This window comes from Microcaecilia unicolor, chromosome 7 (assembly GCF_901765095.1).
Source record: "Microcaecilia unicolor chromosome 7, aMicUni1.1, whole genome shotgun sequence".
NCBI lineage: Eukaryota > Metazoa > Chordata > Amphibia > Gymnophiona > Siphonopidae > Microcaecilia > Microcaecilia unicolor.
This window is the reverse complement of record NC_044037.1, coordinates 182,242,557-182,258,979: the sequence shown is the minus strand read 5'-3', so window position 1 is coordinate 182,258,979 and position 16,423 is coordinate 182,242,557. Positions and strand designations below refer to the sequence as shown.

Genomic DNA, 16,423 nt, shown 5'->3' with positions numbered 1-16,423 from the left:
TTTAAAAATGACTGCCAATAGTTCCAGTGGCAGCTTTGTGAGACTTCCGCTGAAGTCTTGAGGCTGCCATTTTAAGTCTCGGCAGCCATTTTTAAAGAAGGTGCTGCAGGACTCGGGAGGAGGGTCAGCGCTGGCAGCGGGCAGGAAAGACTGGGGATCTTTCCTGCCCTGAATAATCTACTAGACCACAAGGGAGGCTTCAGGTATGTGCCGGGAGGGCACCGTGCGGCTCGGGGGACAGGGGGAGTGGGGAGGAGTCCTGAAATAGATGGGTGGGTGGGGAACATGGGGGGGATACTGTAAAAAAAAAAAAGTTTTATTTTCAAACATGCCAGCTTGTGCATTTACGGATGTATACAGAGGAAGTATAATAAGGGAATAACTTTTCATAGGTAGAGTAGTAATTTGTTATAAATCGTAATCAGTGTGTCATTTGGAGGGGCTGGTTATAGGGACATCCTAGCACGTGTTATATTTGTGCAGACATTTTTTTTTCCTCCTGGTAAAGGGCCACTAAAACAGACATGTTATGAGAATCAGATGCTCAATATTCAGAGTTTCCATCTATTTATTTACTTATTTATGGCATCTTATCCCACATTAAACATGAATTAGATTGGAACCTGGGAGCATTTAAAATCTTCTTTTTTTCCCCCCTGGAGATAGTAATGCATTGCCCCCCCCCCCCCCCAGGCTCTCTCCCCGGGTATAACCAGTCCTGCAATTTGGGGGAGGGGGATGCAGAGGTGGACTGGGGCCCCCAATCTACCTGTATGCCCCTCCCCCCCAAATTGCAGGGCTGGCTATACCCGGGGAGAGAGCATGTTGTTAAAAAATTTACCAGCACACCACTGGATTTGAGGGACTACAGTTGATCCTCTAAATATATAATATGATATTTTGGGGAATGTTGCTGGACTGGCACACATTGTTTTTCTGATATGGAATTACTATGGAGAGATAAATCTGTTTTGAGCTCTCACAAAGACTAATAGATCTGAAGCCGGAACCAGGATTGATCTCTCTCATTGTTTTTTTTTTTTCTCATGGCAAATGAGCCAGTTGTTACTGAGGTGCTATAAAGAAATAAAAATTTGTACACAAAAGCACCTCTTCTCTCCCTCCCTCCCGCCCTGATACAGTAAACTCTGCTTACTACTGTGGCTTTCTATGTACTTTTTAAAAAATCACTGTAGTAATTTTATATTGAACTAAACTCTTTTTGCACATATGCATTAGGAAACTAATTCTTTTTTAAAGATATTTATTTATTTGAAGAATACAAATACAGCAGAACCGTTCAATGTCAAAATAAGGAACCAAGTAACAAAGCTCAGGTCATCAAAACAACCAGGGTATTACAAAATTCTCTACCACCAACCCAACTCCCCACCCAAAGTCCCTCATAAACCGTGTTAGAGTGTTAGCCATTTAAGATTCTACTACGAGCAAAAGGTGTAAGCGTGCCCCAAAATGGAGATCAAATTTGAAGATAATGGGCTTCTTTAGCAGAGGAAAGGTAACTGATGTCCTTTGCTCCAGCGTGATCATCACTGACCACCACTGGAAGATAGTGGGAGATGTGGAGGAAAGCCAATTACTAAGAATTGTCTGTTTATCTATAGTGGATGCTCGTTTTAAGAAGGCTTTTATTCCAGTAGGTGTTGGACCCTGAAGCTGAAATATCTCTATATATATAAAAGGCAAGACCAACGTTCTATGAAGCCTCCAGCCGGAAGTGTGAAGCGCCAGAGATATCCGGTTTCCCCATGAGTGAAGGAAAACAGCACAGCACGAAATCTCACACAGTGAAGGACTCGGAGCGGGGAGGGGAGAGAGATGCCCTCACTCTCTCTGTAACAAAAACACAGAACAGCAGGAAACTTAACACTGAAGGACTGGACTCGGAGGGGGGGAGGGAGAGAGGGCAGGGACACACACTCCCACATGCACACTCTGAAGAAAACCTTGCTAGCCCCCGTTTCATTTGCATCAGAAACGGGGCTTTTTTACTAGTATTAAATAATAAGGCAAGAGTAGGCTTCCATGTAGTATGCCAAAAATGGGAAAAATGAGTACATAGTTGAGTCCAAAAACATAATACAGTAGGGCAAGACCAAAACATATGCCCCAAGTGAGCATGTGAGTTGGAACATTTGGGGCAATCATCCGTTGTACGCAAAGTGGCACAGAAGGCTTGATGTGGTGAGATATAGAGTTGCATGATGAATTTAAATTGTAATTCCCATATTGCCACATTCACAGTAAATTTATAGACACTGAGTAAACAAGTCTTCACCTGTGAGCCCTTGCAAAGAAGTACATAAGTAGAGCAAGAAAGGTGACTCAGCACAGGTTCCCCCTTCAGAGACCCTGCACCTAGGTCCAAGATGGCGCTGTGAATAGACGCACCTGTGTTTGCTCCTGGAGGCTGCTGTGTTTGTGAGTTTCTCTCGGTGCCTCTGTAGCCTCGTCAACGATGGGGAAGCGGAGGGGGAAGGTAAAGGAATTTCCCTCGGTTCCTGTGACCTCCTCGACGATGAAACAAACAACCCTGTAATTTCCCAGGCAGCAACCGGGTCCTCAGGGAACTTCGACCCCCTCTGCAGCTCTCGGCCCTTCGTAGTCGATTGAGAGTGGAAACGGGGCTTCCTTGAGCCCTGTGGAGCGAATTGCACCTCCCCAGCCTGGAAGAGAGTTGCTGGCTGTTCAAACAGAGACAGACGCCGAAGTGGCTCAGCTGGTCCTGTCTGAGGGTGTGACTGCAGCAACGGAGATAGATTCTCAACTTCGGGAAACATTACTACAACAGGCTTCAAAGGTATTGCCTCAAGCTATTGTTTCCAAGTTAGCTCATGCTGATAGTCTATCTCAATCTCCTCCTGTGGCTAGTGGAGTGATTAGACCAGCAATTGTGACGCTGGAGTCACTATGGGACATGGTTTACAATATCCAAACCTCTATGCAAAAGTACATAAGTAATGCCACACTGGGAAAAGACCAAGGGTCCATCGAGCCCAGCATCCTGGCCACGACAGCGGCCAATCCAGGCCAAGGGCGCCTGGCAAGCTTCCCAAATGTACAAACATTCTATACATGTTGTTCCTGGAAGTGTAGATTTTTCCCAAGTCCATTTAGTAGTGGTTTATGGACTTGTCCTTTAGGAAACCGTCCAACCCCTTTTTAAACTCTGCTAAGCTAACCGCCTTCACCACGTTCTCTGGCAACGAATTCCAGAGTTTAATTACGCGTTGGGTGAAGAAATATTTTCTCCGATTTGTTTTAAATTTACTACCCTGTAGTTTCATCGCATGCCCCCTAGTCCTAGTATTTTTGGAAAGCGTGAACAGACGCTTCACATCCACCTGTTCCATTCCACTCATCATTTTATATACCTCTATCATGTCTCCCCTCAGCCGTCTCTTCTCCAAGCTGAATAGCCCTAGCCTCCTTAGTCTTTCTTTATAGGGAAGTCGTCCCATCCCCGCTATCATTTTAGTCGCCCTTCGCTGCACCTTTTCCAATTCTACTATATCTTTCTTGAGATGCGGCGACCAGAATCGAACACAATACTCAAGGTGCCATGGAGCGATACAACAGCATTATAACATCCTCATACCTGTTTTCCATACCTTTCCTAATAATACCCAACATTCTATTCGCTTTCCTAGCCGCAGCAGCACACTGAGCAGAAGGTTTCAGTGTATTATCGACGACGACACCCAGATCCCTTTCTTGGTCCGTAACTCCTAACGTGGAACCTTGCATGTCGTAGCTATAATTCGGGTTCTTTTTTCCCACATGCATCACCTTGTACTTGCTCACATTAAACGTCATCTGCCATTTAGCCACCCAGTCTCTCAGTCTCGTAAGGCCCTCTTGTAATTTTTCACAATCCTGTCGCGAGTTAATGACTTTGAATAACTTTGTGTCATCAGCAAATTTAATTACCTCGCTGGTTACTCCCATCTCTAAATCATTTATAAATACATTAAAAAAACAGCGGTCCTAGCACAGACCCCTGAGGAACCCCACTAACTACCCTTCTCCATTGTGAATACTGCCCATTTAACCCCACTCTCTGTTTCCTATCCTTCAAATGGAGAGATTCACCGCCCACTTTCTTGCCAATACATCATAGTTATATAAAGGAAGGTTCTCGTGCAAATGACCATGATAATATTTTAAGTAGTATTGACAATTGTGCATCCAGACCAAACATTTCTGCCTGGGTCTTTCACACCACTGTAGACAGAGATGCGATTGGAAGGGAAATAATATAATGATGCAACTGCCTATAAGCAAATTGGTCCGTAGCTGAGAGTCCATGGTCAACCTTCAGGTCTACAAAAGGTTTGAGGGATCCATCTTCGGAGAGTGATAAAAGGAAGGAGAGGAGCTCCCCACTGGGAAGGCCTAATTCCCTGATATGGGCAGTAGAGGAGACACACAGGGGTTTAAATTGTGGAATTTGCTCAACCATCTCCAAGCCATGAGAAGGGGCATGAAGAGGGATATAAAACAAGAGGGAGTGTGGACAAGGGTAGGGGAAGCATGAAGCCAAAAACTGAAATGAAGGGGAAACAGGAGACTACACTCCGAAGCAGTACAAGAAAAAAATGAAGAGCCACAGAAGCAGTCAGTTAAGTGCCGCATACAACTTGCTATTGAGAATAATTTAATGCTAAGTACCCCAAGACCTCCCAGCTGGTGAGGTAAGTATGTTTGCATTGTGGGTATGCAAGAGCGGCGCCCTCTCCAAACAAAATAGTCATTCGATGTAGGGTAATTTCCTCATTGCGAAACAAAAATAATATGAGAACTTGCAAAACATACGTCCACTTTGGGACAACAATCATATTATATAAGGCTGTATGACCCATTGAGAGGGGGAGGGTATGCCAGATCTGAAGTGTAGACTTTGTGGAAGGCCAAAATGGAGCTAAGTTAATATGGTGCAGCTGTGTGAGGTCTGCGGGAATATAGGTGCCCAAATATTTGAGTTTATTAGATGCCCACTGTAAAGGAAATTCTCCAACCCACTGATCTCAGATAGCCGATTGAATTGGAAGGGCCATTGATTTCTGTAGGTTAAGGCGAAAACCTGAATAGTAGCCAAATTCCTGAATAGCCTCTAGAAGATGAGACAGGAAAGACTCTGGTTTAGTTAAGGTGAGAAGCAGATCATCCATGAAAGCAAGTACTCTGACGTGTGTGGAAGGACTAATCCTGAGACATCAGGATTCTGGATGAGAGTATGCAACAGGGGCTCCAAGTATAAAAGAAATAGTAATGGGTAGAGAGGACACCCCTGTGACGTACCCTTGGTAACCAAGAAAACAGATGAGGAAACACCATTGACCACGATAGCAGCTGTAGGAGAAGAATATAAGGTTAGCACTGCCTGTAGAAACCATCCCTGGATACCCACGTACTGCAACACTTGAAAGAGGTAGTCCCAATGTACATGGTCAAAGGCCTCGGCATCCAAGCTGACTAAGAATAAAGGTTCTGCTACATGCTTGCTTTGGGCCACATCCAGCAATGCCCTATGAACATTAAGAATGGAATGATGGCCCCAAACAAATCCCACCTGATGATCATCCACCAGATGAGAAATAAAAGGAGCTAAACGATCTGCTAGAATCTTTGCCAATATTTTGACATCAATATTTAATAAATAGATGGGTCGAAAAGACTTGGGTTGATCACAATCCCTGCCTGGCTTGGGGATTACAGTGATAAGGGCTTGATTGACTCAAAAAAGGGGAAAGTCCCCTGAGAGACCACAGAATCATAATAAGCAGTGAGAGGCACACAAATCTGTGGCATAAGAAGCTTAAAGTATTCTGAAGTAAAACCGTCTGGTCCAGGTGCTTTACCCACAGAAAGAGATTTTTATCACTTGTTGGACTTCCCACGTGTGAAGTGGTGCGCTCAATTGAGTTTGCATTTCAGGAGACAAAACTGGCAGGCCCGAGTTCTCCAAGTAATCAGATAAAGATGGACTAGTAGGTTGGGAGTCAACAGTATACATTTGCGAAAAATAGAAAAGATGCTGGCGATATCAAGTGGACGATGAGCATGCAAACCGTCAAAGGCCAATAAAGATGATATAAATTTGAATGGTGATGAAGCTTTTGCAATCCGAGTCAGCAGTTAGGCCCGGCTTATTACCGTAGCGGTAATACTGAAACCTGCAGGAAATCAAAAATTTCCTGGAATGCTTATGGATTTAATGACTTTAAGGCAGCCAGGGTGGCCATCATGTGTTCATAGTTTGATGTCAAGGGACATTTAAGATGGGCCTGCTTAGCTGTCCAATAACGCTCCAAGTGAAGAATGCCCTGATTGAGCCTCTTAGTGTGAGCACACATGTAGCTAATGACCTCTCCCCGGAGAACTGCCTTAGATGTTTCTCAAAATAAAATAAGGGTGTCAAGATGTTTGTTGTTCAACTCAACAAATGAGGTCCATTTCTGAATTTAAAAAGTTCGAAAATGTGAGTCAGTTATCAAATAAGAAGGAAATTTCCAATGACTGGAGACCCCCCCCCCACCCCCCCACCCCCCCGCCTGAAAACTCAGGTCTTTGTCAACTCAGACCTAGCGACATGAGAGAAATAAGCGAGGTAGAGAGAAGAATGTAGTGTATCTGCAACCAAGATAAATGTACTCTTGAGAGATGAGTATAGTCACACTGAGTGGGGTGTAAGTCACTAGGGGTCCACAAAGTCAAGAGTTTTACAAAGATAAGGAAGGCCCCTACCAAGAGCACCACAAGCGCGTGGTGAGAAACCATCTAGAAGCAGATCTAGATCGAGTCCTGTATATGGCAATCCAGTTTAGGATGGGCTGGAGAGGAAATAGGCATGAAAACAATGACATAGTAACATACATAACATAGTAGATGATGGCAGAAAAAGACCTGTACGGTCCATCCAGTCTGCCCAACAAGACAAACATATGTGTATACCTTACCTTGATTTGTACCTGCCTTATTCAGGGCACAGACCGTACAAGTCTGCCCAGCAGTACTTCCCGCCTCCCAACCACCAGTCCCGCCTCCCATCACCGGCTCTGGCACAGACCGTATAAGTCTGCCCTCCACTATCCTCGCCTCCCAACCACCAACCCCTCTTCCCACCACCTGCTCCGCCACCCAATTTCGGCTAAGCTTCTGAGGATCCATTCCTTCTGCACAGGATTCCTTTATGCATATCCCAAGCATTTTTGAATTCCGTTACCGTTTTCATCTCCACCACCTCCTGCAGGCAACACTTATCTTCTGGCTCGGTAAGTCCCAATGGACTTACATTGTTCCTGTGTTAATCAGAAGGCACCAAGTAACTCTTGGCTCAGATCCCTTGAGAAAACGGAAGCGAAACGGGTGTCCATTGAGACTTACCGAGTCAGAAGATAAGTGCTGCCTTGTATTGTCATTGTTTTCATGCCTATTACCAGTCACTTAGCACAAAGTTGTGTGGTCAAAATAATACATTTAAAAAAATGTATAAGAATATTCAATAAATATGGATGGAGGGGTTTTTTGTCAGTGATTACAACAGTCACCAGTGGGCTCCATTGAATAATCCAGTCCTTAGAGATCGATGGGTTATAACCCGGTGACAGATGAGACTTTTTATTTCCTCCTATCCATCTTTTTATATATTTTATTTTTATTATTTTTATTACATTTGTACCCCGCCTTTTCCAACTCATAGCAGGTTCAGTGCGGCTTACATATTATATACAGGTACTTATTTGTACCTGGGGCAATGGAGGGTTAAGTGACTTGCCCAGAGTCACAAGGAGCTGCCTGTGCCTGCAGTGGGAATCAAACCCAGTTCCCCAGGACCAAAGTCCACCACTCTAACCACTAGGCCACTCCTATTGGTTCACCTATTAGTGAACCATAGGTCCATTACATGTTGAATTGATTACATTGAGGGAGTGGACTTTTTTGTGAGCCTTTTGATAGATCAAGTGTTTTATGTTACATTCATTGCTTGTGTAATCATGACTTGATAATGAGTCTGACTGTTGGGCAGTTTGGACGGACCATTCAGGTCTTTATCTGCAGTCATTTACTATGTTACTATAATACAGACTACAGCTTATGGACTTTACTATGCCACCCCATGAGCTTCTTAGCTGCTGACTATTGCTTACTAGAGGAAATAAAAGTCCCGCTCTTTACTCTGATCCTCCCTCCATAGTAGGTACTACATCTTATTGGTATCCAGCTGACTTCATCTCTGATACAGACTTCGGCTTATTCAAATTAGTCTGTCAGAAAGAATCTGTACCTTATGAGGAACTTCTAATCAATAACATTCCCAACCAACAGACAGCTATCTTGTACAAGTTCACCTAGGGTTCTTTTCTAGCAAGCATTAGTTACCTCCGTGACTTTCTATAGTCAAAACTTCCTGTCCAAGTATTTTCGTCTGCTAGGTGGATGCTGTACCATGATTTCTAAGCAGGACTTTTTACAACCCACATACACCCCCCCCCCTGCCCAAATGAATCCAGCAGACAGTAAAATTCCCCTCTTGGGTGGTCTGACCTGTAATAGCCCTAGGCTATAGTTTGTCCTTTAAGCTGCCATCCTTTTTTCCTTAATTACTAACTAAAATCTGCACCAGCCTTCTATCCATCAAGTTCCTACCTCATTTTCAGGGTCTGGCATTCCTGATAACTAAGCCACCTTTATTCCTCTTGTCTGTTCTTGGCTTTTTCCAGCAGTCTGACTTTTGCTTCATTCCCCAGCACCTTAGCAAATTAGGTCATGATAATCAGCTGTCTTCACATGTGTTCTGAACGCCAGCTACTTTCTCACTATTGATTTATTAGAATTTTTTTACTGCCTTTTTGAAGAAATTCACCCGTGGCAGTGTACAACAGTAAAAAATATTCAGTCAACAGTACATAGCATGGCATAGTATGTTACTTACAATGTTAAAACAATACACAATAAAACATGTTAATAGGGAAAGGGGGGGGGAGGGAATGGGACTTGATATACCCCCTTTCTGTGTAAGGTGAGAGTGAAGTTAGAAAATATAGACAGAAAATAAAGTAACATGAGTTAGACAGAAAATAAGGGTAGCTATACCTCATAGACTTCCTTTCTCCAATATGTTAATGTTTGCCTACCTGCACTTTGGCAAAAGCCATCAAGATGTGCAGTTGAAAACATAAATACAATTATAATACTAACAGAACAACAAAATTACGGTGCTCATACAAAAATAAAATTGAAAAAAGGGGCGCACACAAAAGAAGTAACATCAAATTACAAAATAATGAGAAAAAGGATAAAAACAAGCCATACAACATAATAAAAAAAAATTAAATATTTGATTCCACACACCACAACACCAATCCTGGTTGGCACAAATCCAGACCAGACTAACCTACAGTAGCTTGACTAAAACACCAACTGGTCAATATTCATCCCATGGTGGAAATCCTAAAACTGAGCCCCTTGAAATCACAGAGAGGCATATTTTCAAAGCACTTTGGGAGGCTAAGTTCTATAGGTTTCTATGGAACTTTGTAAGGCTAAGTGCTTTGAAAATACGCCTCAGAGACTCTCTGATTATTAGGATCAAGTTTCAACCTAAGTAGAAAAAGCCAATCTACCACTGCTGCCAAGCAATTATTCATCTGAACAGTTGCAAAAGCAAACAGCTGAATATACTCAAGATAAATATATCTGCTATATACCATGCTTCGTTTCAAAGTTACCAAAAACACATTAAAGAGAGTGGAGGCTAAAGTAGACTCTTGGGGGAAGTCACATTCCATAATCCTGCTATTCTAGGACCCTCAAACTCTGAGCTAGATTTACTAAAGTGCACTATCACTTTAGCATGTGCTAACTTCATTAATGTGTGGTGTTAGTAAATAGGCCCCTATAAGTGGTAATTTGTGTAAGTGCCTGGTAATTCATTAGTGCATTTTAGTAAATCTAACCTCACTATCATTGACTCACTTCCTTTTAGAGCTCTCATATACTCTCGAGTTCACTCTGGCAGTGAACAGCTTATAACCAGTAAAACTTCAAAATCAGTTTGTCAGATAAATAAATTTCTTTGAGCTGAGATATAAAAAGCAAGCTATTTTAATTATATGCAGAAGTTTCAGTTTATTTATTATGTTTCATTGTTGATTTTTTTTACAGAGCTGACGCTAAATCCACCAGAAGGAATTGTAGCAGGTAAATTACTAATGAGAATTTCACTTTAAAATACATCAGCATTCTGATATTTCTGTGCAACTTGGTTGCTCCTTGTCTTTTTTTTTTTTTTTTAGGTCCTATAAATGAAGAGAATTTTTTTGAATGGGAAGCTTTGATCATGTGAGTGTTGCACTGCTTTACAATTCTTCTTTATTCTATCCAACTCAATTGAATGTTGGAAAGAAATTATACATATGCCCCCCCCCCCCCCCCTGATATTCAGCCAGTGACGTTATTCCCGGATATTCAATGCCAGGCCCTGTCTGGGATTCGGCATTAAGTATCTGGGTTTTTTTTTTGAGCTGGTTAAGTCAGTATTCAGCCTTTCACCTCATAAGCAAAACTGCTTAAAGTGCACTACCACTATTTATGTGGCCCAATTATAAGCAGTTTAATTATGCGGTGAGGGGATGAATATCGGCACTTAACCAGACTCCGCCCCAGTACACCCACAAGTTATCTGTTTTTGAATTCAGTTCTAACCGGTCATTTTCGCTGAAAATGACTGGATAGCTGCAAACAAGCGATTTAACCGGTCGGTGGCCGTTTCCAGCCAGTTAAATCATTTTGAATATTAGCCAGATGGTGTCTAGAATGTTAGAATGTAATTCCACGTAGGATTTTAAGTCATCATTAAACATTATCACTGGTGGTTTGTTATGGAATTGCTATAGAGATATGACTTCATGTTGAGTACTCATGAGGAGTTGTAGACCTGGATGTTAAGTGTCTAGTATGAGGGTAGGCTATCCACCTAAGTGGATGAACACAAAGTCCCACAAGGTAAAGATACAGATAAAAACAGTGAGAAGTGGACCAATGACTCCAGGACGTTGAGTCTGTGGTGGTATATAAAGGAGCAAACTTTATTGTAGACTCGACACAGTACTGTGTTTTGGCCACAGGCCTGCCTCAGGAGTCTAAGCCTTGTGCCTAACAAGAGCAATCGCTGGAGAAGAATACACGACATATTTAATTATTTGTAGCTGGCCAAATAGAAGCAGGTGATTCTACAGCTTGTTTACCGATGCATGATAACCGCCCGTCCTGTTGAAATACTTCAACAGCTTACACACTCAAATCCGACAGATATAAAGTGATCTCATTAACAACCATGGATTCAAATAGACATACAGCATTCCTTTGTCCCCTCTGGCCAAGGCAGGAATAAATTTTGCAACTGGTCTCTGCAGTATTCATAAAAAACATAATCTCTTGGAAGGGTCACATCACAAATAGCTTTCATTATGTGGCGATAAATAGATAAAAATAATTTATGCCATACAAAGATATACACTGGGTGGGCCGGACATACTGAAAGAGAGTTAGTTTTCTCAGCTTTGTTTGTTTATTTCTACTTCTCTGATTAAATGATGATGCTTTTCACCAAGTGGAGGAGTGGCCTAGTGGTTAGGGTGGTGGACTTTGGTCCTGGGGAACTGAGGAACTGAGTTTGATTCCCACTTCAGGCACAGGCAGCTCCTTGTGACTCTGGGCAAGTCACTTAACCCTCCATTGCCCCATGTAAGCCGCATTGAGCCTGCCATGAGTGGGAAAGTGCGGGGTACAAATGTAACAAAAAAAAAAAAAAAGTTAAGCATCTATAATAGTTATTCTGATGGATCATGTGACATCTTAGTGTCTACAACCTTCTGAAAGTTTATATGCTACTAGTTCACTTAAGAGTTGTTCAAAGCAAAATAAAGTAATTCTCTTTTACTATATATTAAGAAAAAGCACTTCCATTCTCTCATCCTCTTTTCTCTGTCTCGCGTAATTTTGTACCATACAGTACAAGTATTTATTAATATAAAATTTATGTTCTCTGAGGTCAAGCAGGCCTTCGTATTTGCACAGCTGCGTGATGTCATCTGACTGAGCCCGGTGTGGACGCTGACTAGCAAGACTAAGTACTTTCTAGTAGCATCCCACCGCACATGCACTGGTGCTTTCTGCCTGTCGTGTGAGTGTGGGTTTCCACAGAGCAGGGAAGATATGTTTTGTGTTCTTCTCTCAGTGCATGAATATCTCTCTTCCCTATCATCAAGCCGATCAATCCATAGACTGGTGGGTTGTGTCCATCTACCAGCAGGTGGAGATAGAGAGCAAACTTTTGCCTCCCTATATGTGGTCATGTGCTGCCGGAAATTCCCCAGTATGTTCTCTATCTCAGCAGGTGTGTGGTCACACAGCAGCAGCTCTGGCTAGGTCTCCAAGCCTAATTGTTTAGGTTTTGTTGAGTACCTGGGGTTGAGGGCTCTTCGTGAGCAAGTGCAAACCTTGTGGTGCCAGGTCTCTCCTTTTCTCCCCCCTCCCGCTGGCTCCGTTAAACAAAAAAAGAAAAAAAAATTTTTTTTAAATGTTCAAAAAGGACATCCATTTGCAGCTGCTCACTGGAACAAGTCGTCGCTCGGAGCAAGAAGCAGGTAATTTTTACCTTTTACTAGCAGGCAGGGGGTTCCCCGAACGGTCTCCAGGTGGCTATGGCCTCAGATGGCAAGGGCGCGAAAAGACGCTCCCCGGAACGCGTTCACGCGCCTAGCGGGGAAGCGGGGGGATCGAAGGCAGAGTCGCCCTTTTTGGGCGCCCTTTCGGAACCTGGAGAGTTCACCGGTTTTTCCTCCGGCGCGGCGGCCTTTCCCGCCTTAGGCGCCCATCCCCCGCTGGCCGCCCTCCCGGTCGTGACCGGCCACGCGGCTCGGTCGGCTTCTTCTTCTTGGGCCGCCCTCGAGTTGGGAGACGTTAACAGCTTGCTCGCCCTTGAATCGGGCGACAGTAAGAAGTCGGCAAAATTAAAACGCCCTTCTTCCCGCGCGGCTCCTTCTCGGAGTTTCGCGCCGGATGCCATTTTGGACGCGCAACACGCCTCTCCCCCGCTCCTGGGAGCGCAGATGGAGGGAGCCTCTAGGGCCGCGGCACAGGCTGCAGAAATGCACAGACTGGGGGGTTTCTCCCCCGAGTTCATTTTGCTGCTGCATCAAGCTTTTCTTATGCAGAGCACTGCCCCTGCCCACCTCTCTGATCGGGGTGATGAGGCCTCTATGCTTAAGCACCCTCAGGGGACTCGGTCTCCTCTGATGTGGATGACGGCAGCGTGTCTGAGTTCTCCCAGAGATCCTTAGCGGAATCGATGGAAGAGACTGATCCTCGCTCGGATGGAGCGGACGACCCCTCTGCAGCGCGGCTTTTTCGCTCAGAGGATTTGGCCAACCTGCTTTTGCAGGCCTTGAGCATTTTGAAGATTGCCTCTCCGGAGGAAGGCTCTCTCTCAGCCTCTACTGACTCCGCCATTATGCTGGGAACGAAGCGCCCGCCTAGAACCTTCCACGTTCATGAAGCCATGCAGACCTTAATTTCAGCGCAATGGGATGCCCCTGAGGCGAGCCTGAAAGTAGCCAGGGCTATGTCCCATCTGTACCCCTTTCCTGAGGGGGAACGGGAAGCCTTTGTCTGGCCCACGGTAGATTCCCTAATCACTGCCGTGACTAAGAAAACGGCGCTGCCGGTGGAAGGTGGCACTGCCCTGAAGGACGCCCAAGACAGGAGAATGGAGGCGGCCTTAAAATCGTCCTTTGAGACGGCTGCTCTGAGTTTGCAAGCCTCGGTTTGCGGCTCCTACGTGGCTAGGGCGTGCCTGACTGTTTTGCAGCGGGCTTCCCCCTCGGACCCTTCCTGGAGGGCGGAATGGCCGACCCTGGAGTCGGGTTTAGCCTACTTGGCAGACTTGCTGTATGATGTTTTGAGAGCCTCGGCCAAGGGCATGGCTCAGACAGTCTCTGCGCGGCGGTGGCTATGGCTTAAGCACTGGTCTGCTGACCATGCCTCTAAATCTCGCCTAGCCAAGTTGCCTTTTAAAGGCAAGCTGCTCTTTGGGGACGAGCTGGACAAGATCGTGACGGAGCTCGGCACGTCCAAGGGCAAGAGGTTGCCGGAGGTCAGGACTCGGGCTGGCAGTGCCTGTCCTGGTTCCTCTAGGGGCCGATTCCAGGAAGCCCGTCGGTATTGCCCGGACAAGTCGGCCTCCTCTGCCTCCGCTTCCTTCAAACGGAACTTCTCCCCCAAGCAGCATTCCTTTTCGTAGGGACCGCCGTCCCGGAGGTTCGTCCTCCGGCCTGCCCCCAGGGTTGCGTACCCAATGACGGGGACCTGGTCCATGGCCCAATGCGGATAGGAGGAAGGTTGTCCTCGTTTCTGGGCGAGTGGACCAGGGTAACTTCAGACGCTTGGGTTCTGGAAGTAATCAGAGACGGCTACAAGCTAGAGTTCTGCCGACCCCTAAGAGACGGGTTTGTAAACTCTCCTTGCAAGTCTCAGGTCAAAGCAGCTGCCGTGCAGCAGACTTTGAGCAACCTGATCCGCCTGGGCGCGGTGGTCCCGGTGCCAGTAGATCAGCTTGGCAAGGGGCGCTACTCCATTTACTTTGTGGTGCCAAAGAAAGAAGGATCTGCTCGGCCTATTCTCGACCTCAAGGGAGTCGATCAGGCCTTGAAAGTTCGGCACTTCCGGATGGAGACCCTCCGCTCCGTAATAGCTGCGGTGAAAAATGGAGAATTCCTGGCCTCCCTGGACATCAAGGAAGCTTACCTACATATTCCCATCTGGCCGCCTCATCAGCGTTTTCTGCGCTTTGCAGTGCTGGGCCGACACTTCCAGTTCAGAGCCCTCCCATTCGGGTTGGCTACGGCTCCGCGGACCTTCTCCAAAGTAATGGTGGTCATCGCAGCCTTCCTTCGCAAGGAGGGAGTGCAAGTCCATCCCTTTCTGGACGACTGGCTGATCCGAGCCCCTTCCTATGCGGAGTGCGTGAGAGCTACAGACACTGTCATTGCTCTTCTGAGCTCCCTGGGATGGATCATCAACTGGGAGAAAAGCCAGCTGCGCCCGACTCAGTCCCTGGAGTATCTGGGAGTTCGATTCGACACCCAAGTGGGCAGAGTGTTCCTGCCAGACAACCGGAGCGTCAAGCTTCAGACCCAGGTGGGCTAGTTCCTAGCCTCCTCTACTCTTCGGGCTTGGGACTATGTGCAGCTGTTGGGCTCCATAACGGCCACGATGGAGGTAGTGCCCTGGGCCAGGGCTCATATGAGACCACTACAGCACTCTCTTCTGCGGCGGTGGACTCCAGTCTCGGAGGATTACGCCGTACGCCTTCCTTTGGATCCAGCGGTGCGAAAGGCGCTGAGCTGGTGGCTGAGGCCAGGCAAACTGTCCACAGGAATGCCTCTTACGACCCCGGAGTGGGTTGTCGTCACGACGGACGCCTGCTTGATGGGATGGGGAGCCCACTGCCTGGGACGGACAGCGCAGGGGCTCTGGTCTCCTGCAGAGACGAAATGGTCCATCAACCTCCTGGAGCTCCGAGCCATTCGGTTGGCGCTTCTAGAGTTTCTCCCGGTACTGGTGCTGAGGCCTGTACGGGTCCTGTCGGACAATGCCATGGCTGTGGCCTATGTCAATCGCCAGGGAGGTACCAGGAGCACCCCTCTAGCCAAGGAGGCCATGAGGCTATGCCTGTGGGCGGAAGCGAATCTGGAACAGCTGTCGGCGGCCCACATTGCGGGAGTCATGAATGTCAAGGCGGACTTTCTCAGTCGCCATACCTTGGATCCCGGAGAGTGGCAACTGGCTGCTCAGGCGTTCTTGGACATCACGAAACGCTGGGGCTGGCTGAGCCTGGATCTGATGGCGTCCTCGGCCAATTGCCAAGTGCCGCGTTTTTTCAGCAGAGGACGGGACCCTCGATCTCTGGGAGTCGATGCTCTTCTCCAGCAGTGGCCGGCACAGGAGCTTCTCTATGTGTTCCCGCCCTGGCCCATGATGGGCAGGGTGCTAGGCCGGGTGGCAAAGCATCCGGGCCGGATGATCCTGGTGGGTCCGGATTGGCCCAGACGTCCCTGGTATGCGGACTTGGTCAGACTCTCGGTGGACGGCCCTCTGCGGCTGCCAGCGGAGCGGGGCCTCTTACATCAGGGTCCCGTGGTGTTGGAGGATCCCTCCCCCTTTGGTCTTACGGCCTGGCTATTGAGCGGAAGCGGCTGAGGAAGAAGGGCTTCTCAGACAAGGTCATCGCCACTATGCTGAGAGCAAGGAAGCGCTCTTACTTCCACCGCTTACACCAGGGTTTGGCGTACCTTTGCGTCGTGGTGCGAGGCAGGCTCTATATCGCCCTTCACTGCTC

At 46.5% G+C, this 16,423-nt stretch overlaps 1 protein-coding gene across 1 annotated transcript in view; it reads left to right on the top strand.

Annotated features, from left to right (window-relative positions):
* UBE2G2 (ubiquitin conjugating enzyme E2 G2) overlaps positions 1–16,423 on the top strand; it is a 75,810-nt gene that overhangs the window by 22,698 nt on the left and 36,689 nt on the right. Inside the window, exons 2-3 of the mRNA XM_030209943.1 lie at positions 10,189–10,224; positions 10,320–10,365. Coding sequence (XP_030065803.1) covers positions 10,189–10,224; positions 10,320–10,365 — 82 coding nt within the window. The remainder of the gene's footprint in view (positions 1–10,188; positions 10,225–10,319; positions 10,366–16,423) is intronic.